This window comes from Hirundo rustica, chromosome 1 (genome assembly GCF_015227805.2).
Source record: "Hirundo rustica isolate bHirRus1 chromosome 1, bHirRus1.pri.v3, whole genome shotgun sequence".
Classification (NCBI taxonomy): Eukaryota; Metazoa; Chordata; class Aves; order Passeriformes; family Hirundinidae; genus Hirundo; species Hirundo rustica.
Genome location: NC_053450.1, coordinates 75244807 through 75266823, shown reverse-complemented (window position 1 = coordinate 75266823; position 22017 = coordinate 75244807). Strand labels below are relative to the sequence as shown.

Sequence of the window (22017 nt, the reverse complement as noted above, 5' to 3'; positions counted from 1 at the left end):
TCTGTTGGTAAAGCTATGTAAAAGGGAAGTGCTTGGTTATTGGCAAATAACTGGTTTTGCTTGTAGGTTGCTGAGTAGACATTTAAAATACCTGAAGGAGGTGTTGGAGTGAGGATCTGGGGTTGAACTACAGGGAAAGAGATAACACTGGGCACCTTCTGCCTCTGTGCAGTGGAACTGCTGATGATGAAAGTCTGCAGCTGGCCCAGTTAAACTGCACAACAGAAAGGGACACAGCACGAGTAGTTCTAGGAAATAACAGCGTGCCTCACATGTTGTGGTATTCCTGTGATACCAAGTAGATCACAGGGTGTCGTGGTTTAACCCTGATGGTAAATAAAGCCTGTACAACAGTTCACCTGCTTCTCTCCTTGCACCAGGATGGGGGAGAGAATTAGACTAAAAGTGAAGAAACTTGTGGGTTGAGATAGAAACAGTTTAATAAGGAAAGTAAAGTGCTGTGTGCAAGCAAAGCAGGTTAAGGGATGCATTCACCACTTCCTACAGGCTCCATCACATGTAAAGTGAGTTGGGAAGGCAAACACCTCTGGATGCCCCCCCCCCCCCCCCCTTTCTCCTTCTCCCCCTGCTTTATATACTGGGGATGATGCCGTGTAGTCTGGAATACCCCTTAGGGCAGCTGTTGTGGCTGTGCTCCCTCCCGACTTCTTGTGCTCCTCCAGCCTTTTGTTGGTGGGGAAAGAAAGCCTTGGTGCTGGGTAAGCACTGCTCAGCAGTGACTGAAACATCCCGGAATTATCAACACTGTTTCCCGCACAAAACCAAAACATGGCCCTGTACCAGTTACTAGGGAGAAGTGTGCCTCATCCAAACCCAGCACATAGGGTGTTACGGGAACTGGATTAAAAGAGAACAAAAAGGCTTAGTGCAGAGTTGCACTTGACATTCCTTATATTTTCTAAGCTTAAGGAAGGGCAGGCTGAGTTACAGAAGACTTCTTGGAGGCTATTGCAGGACAAAAAACCTCAACATTCTTCACTTGCTTTTTTGAGTACAGTTTGCCCTCAAGTATCTATTCTGTTTGTACTCTAACCAGGTGTCTTTCCTGCTTGTCTGAGGAAACAGAAAGGAGGTGCTTTCTGTGAGGATGTTGGAAGTATTCAGGACTCCTAGAAAAGCTGAAGGCACTGCTAAAATATCATGACAAAAAAAAGAAATATTAGTATGTTGTATGAAAAATATTAGAAACTTCAGATTCTTGGAGCAATAAATTCTTCATGTTGCTGAATTTAGAGATGTGTCTTCTAATCTGTGTACCAAATCATATTTTCCTGTTCCATTTGTGATTCCCCCACGGTTGTTGTGACTAGCACCTATGAAAATAATTGTTACAGCAGGTGGAAGATTGGTCTAAATTGCAAATTTTAGACTAACTTAAGTGACTTCACTTCTGTTATCAGAATGCAGAAGAAGATGGTATTTTTTGAATGATATGTATGATTCAAGCCTTTGTATTTTGGATAATAGTTTACAAAAGAAAATATACCTGTTTTTTCCATAGCGTGGAACACAGTGTTCCATGGACACAAAAAATTTAAAGAATGATCAGATTTTTACTATGGAAAAGAAGCGTTTTGTTTAGCAGATAATAGAGGGTGGAGTAGTCAAGCTCCAACTGCTAAGGGATTATGAGATCATAATGTGAATGTGCAATCAGGTGCCAGAAGTTTGAGTCAGTAGTTCCTCTTTCTTTACCATTTTATTCCTAAAAGTCTGTATACCAAAAACATTTTAAATGTCGATCATGGAGAAAAGAACATGCATACTGCTCCTCATAAACTTAATTTGGCATGTTCTAAGATGTGAAAATGTAAAATGTGGAAATTGAGATTTCTGAAATTTATTTCTAATAATATTTAGTTTAATCAAGAAATAAAAGTTCTCTTCTTCTGCTCTGAATTATTTTCTCTTTGACCTCTTCAAGAAGAATGCTTATTATATGTGGTGAACTGTTTATTAATATAAATTGGGTCAAGAAGCACAGAACTCCTTTGTATGAAATAATTTCTTTTACTCCTGATTTTCTATGAAATTTTGTGTGCATACAAAGAAAGGATGTATAGGTAAGAAGATCTTTCTACTAGGATTTATTAGCAGGATTTTTAGCTGATGGCATTCATTGGCTGTAAAGATGGAGAATTTATTTTTTTGAAGGAAAACTAAAAACCAGCAGAATGGTGGGGGAGAGAGAGTGAGGGTGCTGTCCACCATTGTGGCCAGGTGATGGGTGCCTGCTGAGCACCCTCTTGGACTGGTCTGTCTTTGCCTCCAGTGCAGCACGTGGCAGTGAAAAGGATCAGGAATGATATAGGCCCTGTCTTTTCCCTGGGACTTGTCCAAACTCCCTATTACTACTACTTATTGGAGTATGCCAGTCAAATGTAAGAGTTACTTACTGGTTTTTAAAACTCTTTGCGCATATTTAATCCAGTAATAGTTCTCAAGCATCTCTACGGCTATTTTCTACTTTGTTATGCATTATGTTTGGTTTTTTCTAATGTAAACTAAAATCTTCAGAGGCAGAAAGCAAAGAGAGGAGAAAGTGAGGAAGGGTGATCCTTTTGCCAGAGGGAAGGGCTTCGTATAAGCATGGTAAGAGCACTGTAGGGGTTTGCAGGTGCAGACCGTAGGGAATGACAGCACAAGAGTATTAGCATGAGAACAGCAAAGGGAAAAACGGCCTGGGTGCAGGACTACAGAACTATAAGCCTTTGGCATTATTGAGGTGAAAGCACCTGAAAAGTCTCGTGCCGTAAGATGTTTTCAGATTTGTTGGAATTTAAAAGCTGTAGTTCAAGTCTGCTGAAATACATCAAGGGGCTGTAACAGTCTCAACAAAAGAGTGAGCTTAACCTCCACCTGTGGTGGGGTTATTTTATATCCCTCCCAGATAATATGAGCAGGCCTCTGGACAATTATTTAACAGTAGTGAAGAGGGGATTCCTGCTAAAAGCTGAGCAGCAGAGTTTTCAAGAGTGTTGGTTTAGCCACATGCAGACAATGCAGTAACTTTGGGGAAAAGCTTTTGGAATCTTACTTTGTTTTCTCAGGAGCGCTTTTACAACAGTATTCAATTACAAGTAATTTTAAATCTTGAGAAAAATGTGAATAAAAAATTTTGGATATTAACTTCCCCCTGCCCCAGCTTGCTGTATCACAGTCGTGGGATCATGGCTGGGGAAGAAGGCACTGGAAGTACTAAGTAAAAGAGAAATCTGTATCAAGATTGGTTTGTTAGGGGAGAGACTCCAGAGGTCCAGTGAAGGTAGTAATCCAAATCTTAGGTTAATCAATAAATAAAAAAAAAAAAGTTTCCAAATGCTTGGAGCACAGAGAAGAGCCTTGTTAGAAGATGACTGGTTTCAGAAAGAATGAAAGACTAAAATTTTACTAAGAAGAGAGGAGAGAGAAAAGAATTACGGTGTGGAAAAGAAATAGAAATCTATGGCCTGTGCATATTACCTTTTTATTTCTCCAGGGAAAAAGAATCAGTATGAAAGCCAGCACTACTACATTGGCCGGTTGGCAAGCGCTGTGTTTTTCATGCCATAGCTGTTACTATTAAAAATTGCCAAGTGGGTGTTTTTTGTTAATAGTCACAGAATTGGGTAGCATGAATTAAATAGACTTAGTTGCTGCAGCTCTATTTAATTAATTTTTTATCAAACTTAAATTTTAAGGAAATGAGTAGGTAAAAGTTGCATTAATTGGAATCTTGTTTGGTGGTAAATAATTACAGCAGACAGAAAAATGAGTAAGGCATTCTTAAAGACTACTTGGAAGTAAATATTAATTTAAAATGTCATTACTTTACAAAATAAAAACACTTGACACATCACTTTCTAAATTTTGAAATATGTGTGGAAGGATTTAATTTCCTTTAGTTGTGCATGTCTTAGTAAATTAGAGGAGGGAGAGAAAACAAGGAAGACATTTTATTTTCAATGTTTTCAAACTGAAGAATTCTTGTATGAGCTAGTAACAGAGCTGAACAAATATCTCTTTGTGCGTTACTGTGGAAGAAGAGCCATGCAACTTCTATTTTTAGCTAATGCATCTAGCTCTTTCCAAAGATGGTCTAGTAGGCACACCTCAAACTAAGATTGGTAGGAATGGTCCAAAGGGCATCTGGAGGTTTGAGTAACTTCTGAGTGACTGGAAAAAACCAACAAGCTCAGCATGGTTACTCAGTTGTTTTAATGAATATGTTGTGCATAACAGTGATACAGTACAATGGAAACACCCTTTTATTAAAATCTGTAATGGCATAGAAGTGTAGTGCACGTGTTATTTACACCCTGTTTGCTGTACGGTCAAACCTTTGTGATTTAACTGTATCTTAAAGTCTTTTCCACCCTCAATGATTCTATAACTTACTCAGTAGGAGTACATCATGTCTCAGCTGCAGAGCTGGCTTCTGTCTCTGGAGCGTAAGAAGTGCTTTTCTCGTGACCCGTAGGTCAGAGGAGTTACTCCTGCGAGGTCAGTGCACCTGTGCATGGAGGTTCAAAAAGCCGTAGAGCAGTTTAGTTCAGCTGTGTCTGAACAACTCTAAAAAACTGTAAACAAGTGTGGTGAAAAAGCCTAAATTTCAGCACAGCAATAAACCCCCTCAAATGTTAATATTACTAAAAGGGAAAATAAATTCCCTATCTCTTTAGTTGCTTCTGTGTTGACCCAGGTGTTCTTTTGGTGGCAGCAACTAAGCTTAGAGATAGTTTTGGAACATGTAACAACTTGCAGGACCTGAATCAAAGGCCTTGTCTAATATCCATTGATAGCCAGACAAAAATTAGAGCTTTTAATTGACTTTTTTTTTGGCTATTCAGTGGAAAACAAATGATCCAAATGAACATTTTGTTATTAGTGCTAAGCTACCCAGAAACATCCCAGGTACAACCAAGCTTTTTGTTACTGATTTACTTATGTTAGGTGGTTTGCATAACAGAAAAAAATCAGGCATGTGTCTTTAAAGCTTGTGCTGCTGAATCCCCTTCCACCTCAAGGAAATAAAGGGCAGTAGAACAGAAAATACAAACAACTACAAACATCACTGCCTTCACTTAAAAGGATAAGAAAATAGCTTGTAGAAAGTAGTTAATATCTGTAGAAGTATTTTACTAACTTAAAAAATGGTAAATGACATAAATAATCAGTTTGCCCATGCTGATCTAGAAAATGTAAAAACAATTTTTTTGACCTTTATAGTGATAACTTCAAAGAAGTTGCATTTTTCACAAATTTCTATTTCATGATCTAATATGCCTAAAATGGAAATATTGTAAAAAAACTTGTCTCCAGTAATCTTTTACATTTTTTAGACTGTGCATTTGTCTTAGACTTAATGAAAGAGGAAAATTTTAACTAGTAGTGAACATGACCCCTTAAAATTAGGATGATAATTAATTTCTGTACATTAGACAGTTGCTGACAAAGGTGAGAAATAAGTTTTGTGGAAGTACTGATCAGTTCAGAGACCAAAATTTTGATGAGAATTTAGGTTTAGATTTGTTATTTTTCCATTTTCTTACACTGAATTTTCATTTGCCATTCTAAAACATCATAGTTGCTCAGTCTTTGAAGTTTCTGTAATTCTTTGTGCACCTCCTTATTACCTTGAATAGCATAATTTTGTCTGCAGATGTCACTCTTGTAGCTTTTCCTTTTTCACCTGACTGTGCAGATGCCTGGAGCGCTCCACTTATACCTTAAAACTCTTGCTGTAAGATCTAACTATTCATTTTTTCCCTATCCTCTCCATTCCAACATTTAATCAAGTCTCTAACTTTGAAGGTCATTTACCTTATGCTTCTCCTAAAAGCACTTGGCAATTGATCCTTTTGAAAGCTTTATTTGCAAATCCATATAATGTAGCTCAATATTCTTTATACTAATGCTTATTAACATCTTTAGTGCAGCTCAGCAGTTCATGATGGGTGTTTCTCCCTTTCACAAAAATATTTTGAGTTTTCCTTTGGAAATTAAATAACTTGAGCTGTCTCTTAATTATATGCTTTAATATAATGCCTGTTACTTTACCTACCAAGGCTTCCTCATCAGGTGTTTCTCAGTCAACTAACCCTGAAAATGCATATTTATTTTAGTAGCCAGTGCCTCTGATACTGTTGCACAGTACATGTCACATTAAGAAGTTTTACACTTTTGTCTTTGAGTTCCTTTGCAATTTTTGGGCATCTAGCCATCTGAAGCATTACTTTCCATTCATTAAAAAAAAAAAGTTTTTTGTTTTCTTTTTTAGCTTATATACTCATCATCTGGCCCTAACATATTGCCTCATTAATGGGAGGTTTCTGTGAAGAAAATATTGAATTCTGCACCAAAAATGTATACAAATTAGTACTCTTCTATTGCTTTCTTATAGAATGGTTTGGATTGGAAGGGATCTTAAGGAGCATCTAGTTCCACCCCGCCTGCCATGAGCAGGGACACCATCCAGTATACTAGGTTGCTCAGAGCCCCTTCCAGCCTGGCCTTGAACACCTCCAGAAATGGGGCATACACAGCCTCTCTGGGCAATCTGTTCTGTTGTCTCACCATCCCCACAGTAAAGATTTTGTCCCTAATGTCTAATACAAACCTAACCTTTTGCCGTTTGACTCTATTTCCCCCTTGTCCTGTCACTTTGTGCTCTTATAAAAAGTCTCCCTTTGTCTTTCTTGCAAACTCCCTTCAGGTGTTGGAAGGGCACAATTAAGTCACCCCAAAGCATTTTCTTTTCCAGGCTGACCAAACACAATTTTCTCAGCTTTCCACCTTAGGACAGGTACTCCATCCCTCTAATAATCTCCTTAGCCCTCCTCTGGACTCACTCCAACAGGTTCACATCTTTCCTGTGCTGGGTGCAGTGCTGCAGGTGGGGTCTCACCGGAGCAGGGTCCCCTCCCTCCCCTGCTGCCCACTCTCCTTCAGATGCAGCCCAGGACAACTTTGGTTTCTGGGCTGTAAATGCACATTGCTGGGTCATGTCCAGCCTCTCATCCACCAGCACTCACAAGTTGTGCAATGCCATGGTTTTTTTGAAGGTGTTGTGGGAAGTTTCCTATTACTGGGGTGCAGCATGGAAGGGAGCGCATTATCAGCACCTTGTATTTCTGATCAGCTGTTTTTCAGTCTGCTTCACCTTGCCTTATTGCATCTTTGTCTAAGCTGTCAGGTTTTAATTTATCTGGATTTTTTCCATGTCTTTGTTGTCGCAGCTTTTTGGAGGATGCCTGCTGGCGTTTGCTCTACTTTTTAGCTATGCTGACTGGCTTGACAGTTTGCATGTTGTCTGCAAAGATTTAAATCTTTTGAGTGGTTATTTCTATCTTCTTACTTTTGGTGGTTCCCCTGTTTGAAAACCCGTTGGCTTTTTAAAAGCTTTTGTTAGTGCTGTTGTGATGACCCCCCCTTAAGGGGAAGGAATGTCTAAGATCTGTAAATGCTCTTTGGTCAACAAGGACAAAACAAAAGAGCATATGCAAACAATTAGAAAGTTTTATTAGTAAATTACACACTCTGCATGGAAATTGGTGTGTAAGTTTCTGACCTACTATATAAACACATAACAAGGGTTTGTATAAAAGAATGGGGTGGAAGGGAAAGAAGAATTTAAAAAGAGAGATTAGTTAGAGAAGAAAATGAGAAAGTAAAGGAAAAGCAGAAGAAATTAAAGAGTGAGAGATGAATTAAAGAAAGGAACAGAGAAAAGCAGAAAATGATCATCACTTCTGGTTCCAGCATTGATCCAAGAGATAAGCATTGATCTAGTTGTCAGTCCAGCCAGTGAGACATCCAGTGTCCTGGGGGGCACTGCATGGGCTTGGGAAAGTGCCTTCTTTATAACAGGTTTCTCTCTTTCTGTGTAAATTAGTTATCATGTGCATGTCTTTCTGGAAAGGTATTGGAGGGCTTTGGGAGTCATTAGTGTCTCAATCTCATGTTAGATTTCATGCCCACATCCTTCCACTCATTCCTGCAGTTGTGTGGTTCCTTCTCAGGGAGTAGTGAGTGCTGCTCTATCTGCAGCCTGGCCTTCCTTCTCCAGCCAAGCCTTGTTCTTTCTCATGATGTGTTAATACCATGAATGAGCCTCACTCAGGTTGTTGTGCAGCCTGGGTGGAGTGTGGGGATGCATCACTGCAATCCATCCTGTCACCAGCCAGGTTCTCTGGGCCTCCACAGCTGTGAGGTTGTTAAATTTTGAATTTTATTTGAACGCAAATATTTTGAACCTAAACACTGTGCTGTTTTAGGCGCTGAGGCCTCATGTATTTTTGAATTATGAACTTTGTATTATCGATGTCTGTAAAAATTAGTATCAGCATCACAGTCTGAAATGGTATTTCCCAGATGTGTATGAATACAGCTGAAGTTATTTGCTGGTTATGTTCCCTGCCATGGGCCCCCCCTTGTCACTGTCAGCATGTCACAGTCAATACTTCCAGGCTCATTAGGCAGACAGTAATGTCATATGCTGTGTCTAGCTTGTTCGTGACTGAAACTTTATGCTGTTGGGCTCTGGTTGTCTCACTAACTTGTTTGAACACTGAAGTCTTTAAAACCAGAGAGCGCTTTTCCACATTTCCTATGCAGTAAATACCTTGTATGGCACAAGGTACCAATGGATACCGTCCTTATGCTGTTCTGGTGGTTTCTAGTGCTGTTGTTTCATGTCTTAGATTGAGGATAGAATCTGAGATCCCCCAGTTTTGTTCCTAGGACTTTTCCTGCTTAGGTAAAAGTAGTTGTGTACTTGTTTTAGTTTTCTCTTTTCTCCCACCTTGTTCAAAAGGACAACCTTTTGCTCTCCAGCCTTTTGCTATGGTTTGCAGTGTGAGGGGTGGAACCCTCTGCCTTATCAATCGCATCATTAGCACCCTGTACTTCACACAAGTGGATTTGTATTTTGAGAACAATTTATCTTTAGGTCCTGATAGCATTTCCTCATGCTAGGTTTAAAACCCCCTCTCTAATATTTAAGAGTAAAAGCCAGAAAATGTACTTAAATTGTTTCTTCCAAAATTGTTCCTTTCATTTCAGCACTGTTCTCATCTTCCAGTGAATCTGGACCTTGTTTCTTTCCTGGTCTTCAGTGGCATGCTGAGAATTTATCATTTTCTTTAGTCTGCATTTTAAGGGGTATTGGAATATCTGAGCAGTGCTAGGGATGCTTGAAGATCCTGAGGTAGGGTATTTTTGCCTTTGGTCTTTGTGCTGGCTAAGTTGATGGGCACAATGTCCACATAACTTGAAACAGGAAAGGGCAGAGAAGGTGTGAGGTTTTGTAGTTTCTTAAAATGAAAAGTGTATCACTTCCATGGTTACCTGAATGGCAATTTTCTGACCTCATTATAATGTCTCTTCATTTGGTAAGACCCATGCATCCTGTTTGTCCTGATAAACAGAAGGCTGATTGCTTGTCTGTCAATTATACAATTAAGTGTTTTTTCTTTAAATTTTATTTTATTAGCAGTGGATCAAATAGGCAAGCATAGCCTGGAGAACAAATGTTTTGCCTAAAGCAGAACAGGGAACTACACTAGGACTTCCTACGTGGTAGGTTAGTTCTTTAAGCAGTACTACTTTTCACATTGTGATATGTAATATAAAGTTAATTCACGTTCGGTCTGAATTAAACTTTGTAAAATATAAAATGTACTTGGAATTTGAGAAACGGAATGTGAGGGGGACACAGAGGATTGAGAAACGGGGCGGGGTTTCTGCCAGGAAACCATCAGAACACTCATTTACTCAGTGAATAGAAGGTGTGACCAGATAAGATGTGTCCCGCCCCCCCCAAGATGAACCTGCTAATGATGCAGCGATCAACACCAGATAGGTATTTTATCTGCTCCAGCTGCATTTTACATCTTTAAACCCCACTCCGGAGAAAGCAATCAAGACATTGTTCTACCCCCGGAAATCTGTTCAACTGACTGGAGACATGGACATGAATATCTAATGAAGCAGAAGGGACATGAGGAGTAAAGTAACTCCTCATCCTTAGTGAAAGACTGTATAAAAACCAGCAGCTCGAGACACACTCGGTGAACAGGGTAGATTCAGAGCGATAGAGTCTGTTTCTGTGTTCACCCAGTGCTGAAACCTGGGGTTCGACGCTCTTAATTGTGGCTGTTAGAGACTGAGTTTAAGTCTCGAAATAAAACTCTGTATTTTGATTCACGAAATTGGGCTTGATCATTTATTACAACATAAAATCCTTGTTGAATAGCAGTGTAACATTATTAAAGGATAAAGTCTTAGTCATATCTATTACCTCATCAAGCAAGTAAGAAGTATAATTTTCAGCTATGATAGCTTTTCATTTTCCCTCTCTTCCCCCCCCCCCTTTTTTCTTTTTAATAACATTGAACTGAAGATATTAGGTGGCTGACAAATCATACACTAGTTAGATATTTTAAGAAAAAAGCTTTTTTTTTGGGATGAGAAGCGATCCACGTGCCTACTAGTGCAGAAAATCACTAAATATGTTGAAGTTTTATTTTTCTCAGCAAAGCAGTTAAAAATCCTTGTCTTTGAGATATTAAAGCTTCAGTGTTATTTGACTTTGGAAGCAGCTCAAGGTAATGTCTACCTTTAGCTCTGATTATTTGCATTGTAGTTGTATCAAGAGAACACAGCAGAGTAGAATATACTTTTCTTTAAGTTCCTCCTGTTAATATTCAGTGTAGGTTTTCATCTGTGATTTGTAAGTGATCATCTCTGTAAAGGATATTTCCACTGCCAAATTTTATATCGACTATTTTGTGAGAAACCATGAAAGTCTTACGCTTTCAGCCTTTAACCACTAGATGGTAGCTAACAACTGTCTACTACTCCTATTGCCCACAGTAAATGAACGCTTGTTGCCAAAACTCTGCAATGTAACACTAAAAAAAAAAAAGGTCATAGAATATATTGGGTTGGAAGGGATCCATCAGGATAATCGAATCTAACTCCTGGCCCTACTCAGAACATCTCAGGAGTCACACCATGTGCCTGAGAACGTTGTCCAAACCCTTCTTGAACTCTGTCAGTCTGGTGCTGTGACCACTTTGCTGGGGAGCCTGTTGCAGGATTTAGTCACCCTCTGGGTGAAAAACCCTTTCCTGATATCCAACCTAATCTTTCTCTTACTCAGCTTCAGGCCATTCTCTTGAGTCCTGTCACTTGTTACCACAGAGAAAAGAGCAGTGTCTGCTGCTCCTCTTCCCATCGTGCTGTGGGGATGGAGCCCTGCAGAACCCCACTAGTGACTGGTCTCCAGCCTGATGTTACCCCATTTTCTAATTTTGATACTGGAAGATGAACAAAGATATGAAATGAACTTTTGTAATTGCTAAAATAGTATGACAACTCAATATTTTAGTTTGAAGAGTGTTTCTCTGACACAGTTGATTGTGTGCTTCATAGTTTTACTCATCTGCACAGTGGTAATTTATCCCAAATTTGACTTAGTGCTTCACTGGGTGCTGAGCAGAGCCAAGGCTAGCCACTAGCCAGACATATGACAGACTAAAATTATTCTTAGAATTCTCAGCTATAATACAAGATTATGTATATGTATAATGTATAAATTAAATTATTAAAAATAATCCAACTTCACCATGGATTTTGCACTCCTGAAGCACCTGGGGGGGAAATGTTTTCTTCAAATGTGTATACTTTATGATCTTATGGTGGATCACTAATAAAATAGAGGTAAAAGAGGAGGTTTTTTTTTTAAAGCTGGTTAAAATCTGCAAGAAAACTTTTTCCCCCCAAATTATAAAAATGTTTATATAAGTCAAATCTGGTACTCAGATGGAACAAAGAGTCCTTGTTAAACTCTGCCGCAGCAAGAGCTGTTCTGGTCAAAAATCTGAAAAAAATTAACTTGGATTATTTGGCCTATCTATATAGCCATTATACACTACCCAGTCTAATGCTCTAGTGGATGTAAAGCAAATTCCTAAAGCAGTATTTTTATAGCAGTTAAAGCCAAAATCAGCTAAACTATATTTAAAGCTGAGCATTTTTTGGTTTTTTGTGACTTTTAAACCAAGGAAGAGGTAGAGGTTACAAAAGTTTGGCATATAATTGTTGACCAAAATGTTGCTTCTCAGCCTTCTGAGTTGGTTGCATTGATGTTGTGCTAAACTGGCTGTGCTGGAAGTCTGACTTTTGACCTGAGGACAGCAGTGGCCTGATGATGGCAGTTAAGCACTGTCTCAACCGCTTCATTATTTTTTGTTTTCTTTTTTATAACTTAATGAGATGGAAGATCACAGGAAGTTGAATTCCATAAACATCAACAATCTTTGAATGACTCTAACCAATATCAGTGTAAAATTTAGTACTGTAAATGCAGTCTGCCTCAAGGGTTCTGAGGATATATTTCAGCTGCAAGGAGAGTTCCTGTGTAAAGTAGTGATTTGTAATTATTTGATATCAACACATATATGGGCTCCCTTCATGGGTTAGGTTAATCTTTGTCATGAGTGACAGTCATTTTAATTCTGATGTCACATTCCAGGTTACTGAAATGACTGAGATTTCTGGAGTCAGAAGATTATTTCTTTTTGCAAATGATAAACGAGCTGGCAGAAATGCTCTGCTAGGCTTGCCATTTACGAACAAGAAAACTAGTTGAAGATGGGGAAGTTGAAAGATTTAACTACAGGGATCATGAGATTGTGGAGCTTAAAACCCTGAAAAAAAATTTAGGCTTTAGAAATCAGATTTTTGACTTCTTCAGGGGGTCTTCTTGGCAGGAACCCATGAAGGACTTCTCTAGTGGGAAACAGGGCTGAAGAAAACGTTGTGACCTGCAACTATAACATCACTGGAACACGCAGAGAGGCCATCCAGCATGCAGAAGGAAGAGGAGGGCAGCATGGATGAACACAGAGGGTATGAATTCAAATATGCAAGCTTCCTTAGAAGCTTGGGATGAAGTAGAATCAGGGGTGGGCCACCCAGGAGGAATACAGACCCAGTGCCTGGGTTCACAGAGGTAGAGTTAGGAAGCTCAGCTGGAGTTCAAACTTCAGAGGAGGGCAAAGGGAAATGACAGTATCGTTTTTAAGTACACTGACAGCACAAGCAAATGTAGGCCCACTGCTCAGGGACTAAGGAGCAAAGAACTTTATACGTCTGAAGTTTTCAGTGACTTTTAAAATCAGTTTTCATGAGCTGGCTTTGCCCTCTGGCTCTTTCAGATCTTCAGGCCTCCTTGCATAGTATACAAAAATGAGGGATTATTCATGGTAGCCAAAGATAGTGTTAGGGAGCACTTAAGTCAGTTGGTTGTATAGAAGTCCATGGGAGAAGATGAGATACACCTGGGCGTCTTGAGAGAGGAAACCAGTGTTGTTTTGAAGCCCATATCTCTTTGAAAGGCCATGATGGTCTGGGGAGGTTCCTGATAACTGGAAAAAGACTAATGTTACACCTGTCACAGAATCAATTGGGTTGGAAGACACCTTTGAGAACATCAAGTCCCACCTATGACTCAATACCAGCGTATCAACTAGATCATGGCGCTGCCATGCCCAGTCTTTCTTAAGCACCTCCAGGGATGGTGATCCATCACCTCCCTGGGCAACCCCCTCCAGTGTCTAGTCACCCTTTCTGTGAAAAAATTCTTCCTAATATCCAACCTAAACCCTGGTGCAGCTTAAGACTGTGTCCTCCTGTCTTCAAAGAGGAGAAAAGGGAGGATCCTGGGAAGGACACAGCAATTAGCTGCTCCTGGTAAGGTTGTGGGGCAAACTGTTCTGGAAGCCATTTCATGGCACATGAAGCACCAAGAAGCTGGTTGTGAGCAGCTGTCAGAGATTTACCAGTGCCACGTTCTTCACAACCAGCCTGATTGCTCTCTGTGGTGAGATGGATAGCTGTGTAGGCAGATGGGAAGCAGCAGTGGTGGGTACTGCGAGAACTCTGCTTGTTTAGCCACAGGAAGAAAAGGCTAAGGGGAGATCTTATTGCGACCTAGGATTGTCTAATGAGAGGGTAGAGAGAGAACAGAGCTGAACCCTTCATTAATGCTTCATTAAGGTGTGCTGTAATAAGAGCCAACATACACCAACTGGAGCCTGGCGGATTTCAGCTAGATGGGAATAGTCTTCATGCTGGATGGTCAAGTTATGTTAGGCATGGTTATGTAGCCCCAGAGGTTGCAGAATTTCCACCCTTAGAGATACTCAATCTGAAAACATCTCTGAATGACCTTCTCAAATTGGACCTGCTCTGAGCAAAAGACTGGTCTAGATGACTTTTTGGGGATTTTTAAAAAATCTCATAATTTTGTGATTCTGTAAGTTATTTGCTATGACTTTATAGCATTTTAGGAAAAAGATCCATGATTTCTAGCTGTCTTTTCAAGAGATTTAAATAAGGGGTTTTTTCCTCCTTATTTTTTTAAAAAAGAACTTTTATTGCTGCATGGCAAAATTAAGCTTGTTGGGGTGAGCTTTTACTTTAGAAATCATACCTCCTGCAAAGAACTGTAGAATCATAGAATGGTTTTGGTTGGAAGAAACCTCAAAGATCAGCTAGCCACAACTCCTCTTCCACAAGACCAGATTGTTCAGAGCCTCAGCCAGCCAGCCTTGAACACATCCGGGATTGGGGCATCCAGATCTTCCCTGGGCAACCTGTGCCTGTTCCTCACCCCCCCTCACAGAGAAGAGCCTGCAACTTAAGGCCATTCCCCCTTGTCCTATCACTACTATGCCCTTGTAAAATGTCCCTCCAGCCTTCTTTCAGTCCCCCTTTAGGAAATAGTAGGTGCTGGAAGGTCTCCCCAGTGCCTGCTCTTGTCCAGGCACAACAGCTCTCACCCTCTCAGCCTGTCTTCACAAGAGCTGCTCCAGTCTTGTCATCAACTCAGTGACTCTCCTCTGGTCTCCTTCCAACAGAATGCAAATAATGAATTCCTCAGTCATTTGAATAGATTCACAGGAATTAACTTTATATGTAATATTTAATGACATGTTTAATTTGAAATGATAACTGTAGAGGGTTCAGAGAAATCTATGGATGTTTGCTCTTACCCTAAATGCAAATTTTCAGTCTTTCTCTTTCAAACATATATGTAGAACTGGATTTGACTACAGTAGGTGGGGAAAATGTACACAATGCAAGGAAAATGGTTTTACTCATGTGTTTGTCAATGCCAAGGTTGTCAAGTGCTTTTAGACATTATTCACATTGATATGAGTGGAAGCAGAAATATTTAGGGACATTTTAAGCCAAAAATAGCTGTAAAATGTCTGTTTTCTTGTTACTAATACTGGATAATTAGATTGTTTTTCTTGACATTTTCAAGAGGACATTGGATTATATTCAGTCACTGAAGTGGAAAAAAATTAAGGCTCTTTTAGGAAGAAAATAGCTAACATTTCTTGCTGAAGAAAAATTTCTGTATTAAGTAACCATTGTACAACTGAAAAATAAGGCTAAATGTACTTGTATAAAAACCAGGAATAGAAAACTCAGTAATTTACAAGTCTGGAGGTGAAAGGTATTTGAAAGTTGCTTGAGTGTTGCTGTATATTTAAGCAGTCACCTGTGACAAGGAAACAAAGATGCCTGTTGACACAAGGATTGCTTCAGAAGGCTCAACACAAATCAGAGAAGCAGTCATAAAATTGACTTCTGCAAATAGTTATGGTGCCCTTGAGTATGATGAATTGTATCCAGCCGTGTTTGTATGTAAACAGTATCACCTTAACAACACTGTGGTTGGTAGCAGTAACTTTCAGGGACTAATCTATAGGCAGCAAATTCTGGTGGCTAGAGACCTCTTGATTCTGTGGCAGTGCAATTTAATTTTCCAGCAATTTGTATGCACGCTAGAACTGAATTTTAAATACGGAGATAAGGTTAATAGGTGCTGGGTTTTTTAGGTCCTTACTCTATCTTCCAGAGTTATTTTGGCATTCTTACTGAAAGGAAAGAAACAAGTGCAAACAAAATGTTGGGGGGGAGTACAAAATGATGAATGTAGAAGCTGTCCCCATGGGTTAGGGCTTGTTCCTGAAAAACAGTGCTTAATGCTTATATAGAATAAATAGTACAATGTTTAGAGCTGGAAGAAAGCAACTTTGGAAACAGAGCATTGGCAGAGTGATAAAGGTAAGGAAAACTGAATTTTGAACTAGGTTTAGACTAATAAATATATAATTTGAATAAAGGTGTGTATTGAGGGGGGAGGGCATAGAAAAATGAGTGTTTTAAAATATATGTAAGTGGATGATGCTAGTTGCACAATTTGTTTTGAAAGGCAGATTTGCACTGGGAGGTGTTTATGCATTTGGCTGGTGGTACTTGTGTCTAGCCCAGATTGTTGCAATGGTCTGGTAATGGTATAATTTCACAAATGCTGTATTAGTACACTAAAAAGTTGGATGTTAGATGTGGCAACAAACCAGGGGTTGACTCTGCTATGAAGGAAAACAGAAATGTAACCTCACTTTCCCCATATTTCTAAGATGGATATAGAATTTTGAAGGCAATACTTAGCACTGAAAAACCATAGTAGAATATAGAAGTCATTAAGATACTTAAATTGATTTTTAAATTCTGGTTATTTAAGCAAGCTGTGTCTGAGTTAATCCAATGTGATAACACATGTGCAGAGCTCTGATTTTTGAGATGTAAGAGTTAGCTAAGGGAACTGCCCTAACTCTTTAGGGTTTGTATTTTTTTGGAAAGAGGAAATAAAAACATTGAAACTTGAAAATTGAAAACTCAGTGTGCTTAAAAATTTGTAAAATGGTTTGCTGTTTACTTTTGAAGGGAAATTCATGATCAAGGCTTATGTAATATAAAACATCTTAGCAAGTTAAAGGAGAGACAAAGGAATTCCCTGTTGGTTAAATAAATTTTGGATAAGAGTAAATAAACAATAAAACATTCTTACTTTTTGACTCTTTCACTATTGAACTTCCCTGTAAAGTCTTGCTCATCCATAAGACTTGGATTTCTGCATGTCTAAATTCAGTGACACACAGTATTCTGACAGCAAAATGCGTCATTTGCTGGATAAAGAGTGTTCAGAACAAGTTTTATCTTGTGTACACATGACTTGCGTACTAAACAACATTCTTGCTGACTCTATTCAGGGTGTCTGCATCAGCAGCTCCAGTCTGTATGGAGAAGCTGGCAATAGTCAATAGCTGTTTTCTGAGCCTGTTGTTTCAAAAAAAAAAAAGAACCCCTGAGACTCTGACTTGCGCTCTTTTAGTACAAACTGCTTAAATGTGCATACTTTTGTAGCAGCTAGGAAACATTTTCAAAATTTTGATTTAATCTCCAATTATTTTTTCAGACTGATGGTGAGATGTTTATGGGTTTAGGTATATGGGAGATAGAAATGGGAGATTCCTAAATCTTGCTTCAGGAGAAGGTGTCTATTGAAATTAGTTTCCTGTGCCAAATTACTAGTATTTAGGTGTTAGGAATTTTAAGATTTTATGTAACATAAAACAAGCTACGTGTTATGACTGGACTAATAATCAGAAAAGGACTTTTCAGTTAATTAGTTTAGCTTTGGACCTTCATCTGTTGTGGGACAGGCACGTGACCTTTCTTACCTTCATAACCAAGAATGCTAAAAGAAACCCCAAACTAAACTTGGTGTGTTACCTGCGTTGTTCTTTACATGAAAAACTGAGCTGAACCTGTACCATAAAAAATTTGGACAATCCTTCTAGATATCTAAGTGAGACTGTTTTATCTCTTGTAAATACTGCATCCTCCAACATCATGGGATGTTAGGAAGAGGCTTTGATGTATGACCTTGATCAGAGTTGGTACTGACATGTTGATGTTACTGCATGTAACAGCAATTTCTCTCTTACCTGCATAAATGACAGCATGTGTTTCAGCATCCTTCCATCTTCAAATCTTAGTCTTTCAGTGTTCTATTAAATTCTGAATTACATAGAGATGCCTATTGTTAGGTAATTTTTTGGGGGAAGGATTCAGTTTAGGCCTGTGTACTTCTGCAGTAAATACTTCAGGATATAAAATTACAAAAACTCTTAGCCCATGACCACAGTGCTGATTTGAAGTGAGATGTGAGGGTAGCTAAAAGGGAAAGGGAAGAATAAGAGCCAGAAATCTCAGCATTTTCTAGTAATTAATTCTCTGAGTTTTTTAATCCTAAGTAAAGGATATCTTAAAAATTCATTCTTTTAGTAGTATGCAAATGGAAGCTCAGAAGCTAGAATGGAAGACAATTTCCAGTGTAGCCTCTTAGTGTTTTTAAATACATAAATTAGTGACTTGCTGTTGAAAGCACTGCAGTTAGGTTTCCTTTACTTTTCTGTGTACCTAAATCCTAAAAAGTGAGGCAGAAGTCTCTTTTAATGACTGCAACAACTAATGTGAGAGCTTGTAGTTGAGCAACACTTCATTTGGGGAGGAAGTTTGTAGAAATGATAACTCATCAAAATCTAGAAGCATGATAGCATGAATTGTATTGAGTGTTCTTGCACTCTATTGCAGCAACTATCAGGAGAAAAAGTCTGTGAAACTTGCATTAGCAATAGAAACATCCAACATATCAATGCAAATGCCTTCCAGTAGTGACATCTGATAAATACAAGTCAAAGGCTTAATTGTCATAAAACTATTGCTTTACCATTTAGTTAATAGTTTTCTGTTTGTCTAGGTATGGTTTATTAAGTAATTTAAGTTAATTATACTTCTAAAGTTTTGTGATATCTTCATGAATATTCTTGTTACTGGACTTAGACATCAAATATTGTCCACTGCTGTATGAACAGCTATGCACAATAGTTGCATATTTGTTATAGGGCTTGAGACACAGCAATTTTAAAAGGTTTTAAAAAACAGAAACAAACATAGGGAAATGATTGCTCAGTTTGAGGAGAAGGCACTCATGGTTTCAGTCTATACAGACAGCAACTTGTAGAAGAATGGAGGCTATGAACATGTCAAGAGCATCTGTGTAGGTAGAGCTGGTGACTTAAAAACCTGTCTAAGATGTAGTCTTGTGTAGCGATATATCTGGAGCTCTGTGTTGGAAACACACAAGCAGAGTACAAAAGCGCAGTCTCTCTGTAGTTTAGGTGAGACAAAAAAGCTTCTTTTTGTATTAAGTAGAAACTAACTGGTAGCGTATTGGGTGGTTTTTGCTTTTCCTTTTTAAAGATGCCTTATCAGTTGTGTTCAAATTACTGGAACAATGAACAATAGTTTTGAGGATTCTGTTGTTTATCATCTAGTGTGAATGAAGCTGATTCAGACAAAATGGTTGCTTTTTGCACGTCTAACAAGGAATAAAATTTCTACTCATGTTTAAAAACATGTAGGAAAAGCCAGTCCTGTGATGGCCCTTCAGGAAACTGGAGACCCTGTTAGGGTATGAGAGAGGTAAAATAGCATAAAGTACATGCACGAATTAATCTGCTATGTGTCCTTCAGACATATCTGTGTAAAGAATAGGATTTGTGTGTTTGTCTTTTATATGGAAAATATTGCAAATGTGTTCAGCATTTATGAAGGCATGGTAGAAGTTACAAATTTACCAGGTATTTGCAAATTCCTTTGGAAAGTAGGAAAGATATTTACATAAGGGTATAAAGTATATTATGCGGGTCCTTTTGGCTCTGCAAAAGCTTATGGATAAATCACTTATGCATACTTTATAAAGTTACTAGTTTTCTCCTGATCACCGGGGAAATAAAGATTGAATTTACCACCAATGAAACATAATTCTAAATTTCTTTTGAAAATGAAGTTATATTGAATCTTGTAACCCACAAGCACAATAATACCAGTAACTATTCCAGAAGGCTATTTTGTCTATAATGTAATGAGGTGTGTTACATATGGGATTTCAATTTAATTAGAAGAGTAGGCTTACTGCTTGAAGAATGGTCTAATAGCTATAGTTAAGCACATTTGTAAACACTTATGTACCTTGAGGCTTGTGGTTTGTTTTACTTCTCATTATATTAAAGAGATAATGTATAAAACCCTAGCTTCCTCCAGCAGCATCTGTCTTTATTAGAGAACACTTACAATATCTCCCACAAATAACAAAGATCAGTCAGAATCCTGTCTTGACTCGATGATCATACGTGACTAGACTGAAAAGCTGAGATGAAGGACTTAGGGTGTTGAAGGTAACTTGAAGAATAATAGAATTGTACATATAGAATACTTTTTTCTCTACAAAGTCTTTCAACAAATTAGCTTTCTGTACAACATTATTTATGATAGAAATTTTGTGATAAATCTGAAAATAGAACACCAGAAACAAACTGTAAACTTCTAACAAAAGCTGCTTCTAAAATTTTCATTTGAGGGCTATAAAAGCATAAATCACAAGTGTGGAAGAATGTATTAGCCGTTAGTATTAAAAATAAATTTTAATTTTTTAAAAATTTTTTACTTTATTTTTGTCTTCCAATTAATTTTTCATTGTCCACTTTGTATTTTATAACAGCAAAAGCTCAAGGAAGAGAGGGAGGCTAAACGTGCTTGTCTGGACGGCAGGCATGATTACTTACTGGATATTGTTGCCTCTTGTGTGAATTTGGACAAAGCAGAAGTAGAGGATGCTATTCTTGATGGTAACCAGGTAATCTGATGAATTTGAAAGTGAAGCTTATACTTTGGAACTACTATTGCCATTGAATTCTTGGTGAGATAGTTTCCAGACTTCACACCTGAGAATACTCAAGTCTTCTCCCTGAAAAAATATTTTTCAGCATTTTTAATTTGAACGAGAGTGTCCTTAATTCCAGGACCTATTGTACTGATATTGATTTTTAAATTGATTAGAATTTCTCCTTTCCAGTGGTTATAGATAATATGCTAAAACCTGTGACTGTATTTCATAGTGAAACCACAGTGTGAAGCCTTCCAGTCCTTGAGCACACAGCACACTGAGGTCCAAGAGTCCTGTCCACAGCAGGTTCCATGTTGCTGTTTCTGTAAGGCTGCCAGCAGCATTTGTGAGACTTCATTGTGATCTAGTTTAGCAAATTAAAATAGGTAGAAACTACTTGACAAAACAGAATGGCTTATGTGATCTGACTGTGACTGCATGAAGGCTAATACAAATTCATATACTGAGATATTTTAAAATATCACTTTTTTAAAAACCACAGTAGACAGAAGCAGATATTTTGCTTCCTGACACTAAAGTATACATGGCTGTGTTTGGGTCTTTATGGTTTGTTTTCTTTCTTATTCTCTTTCCATCTGCATGCTTTCAATTTATGCATTCCCACTTCAGTGCTAATATTGTTGAGGAACTGAAGAATGTCCAGTGGAAGACCAGTAAGAGAGGGACACAGAAGAGCTCATCAATTATGAGATGAGGGAGAAGAGGTTGAGTGGCAGTCATATAGTAGCCTGCAGCTGCTTGAAGAGTGGTTGCAAAGATGACAGAGCTGAACTATTCTCAGTGGGTGCAGATGATAACTCCAAAGATAAAGCCACATCTTGCAAAATGGCCACCAAGAGACCCTTCTTCCCCAGGAGGGTAATGCAGCATGGGAATAGATTACTTTAAGTCAGCTGTGGAATTTCTGTCCTTGGGGTTTTTGAGAGTCAGCCTAGGAAAAGCTCTAGATGATCTGAGCTGTTGTTGGTGAAAAAAGAAGCTTGCCTCAAGACCTCCCAGAGGTCCCTTCCAACATTTCTGTGACTTCATGAGATAGCAAATGAGCGGTGCAGAATACTGTCATGAACAGTAGAAAGCAGAATTTGTTTCAGCCTTTATGCATTTTATCCCTAAATGGGTTTCCTGGCAAACTATACTGCCTGAGAATAGCCATCATATGAGGAAAATATTGGCAGTTTCTATACTTGGAAAGAGAAAATTGTAATAGCTGTTTTGACCTCATCTTGGAGGGCTCAGCCAAGATTTTCTGGAATAGCAGTTTGTTATCTTGGTGTAACTGAGGCTTGTTATTAATGGAAGAGGGGATGTGGATTTTTTCTATCTTCTGGTGATCTTTTAGC

At 38.5% G+C, this 22017-nt stretch overlaps 1 protein-coding gene across 1 annotated transcript in view; it reads left to right on the top strand.

The window, feature by feature from the left end:
• Window positions 1-22017, top strand: part of DNAH5 (dynein axonemal heavy chain 5) — a 136214-nt gene that overhangs the window by 2605 nt on the left and 111592 nt on the right. Inside the window, exon 2 of the mRNA XM_040076784.2 lies at window positions 20492-20626. Coding sequence (XP_039932718.1) covers window positions 20492-20626 — 135 coding nt within the window. The remainder of the gene's footprint in view (window positions 1-20491; window positions 20627-22017) is intronic.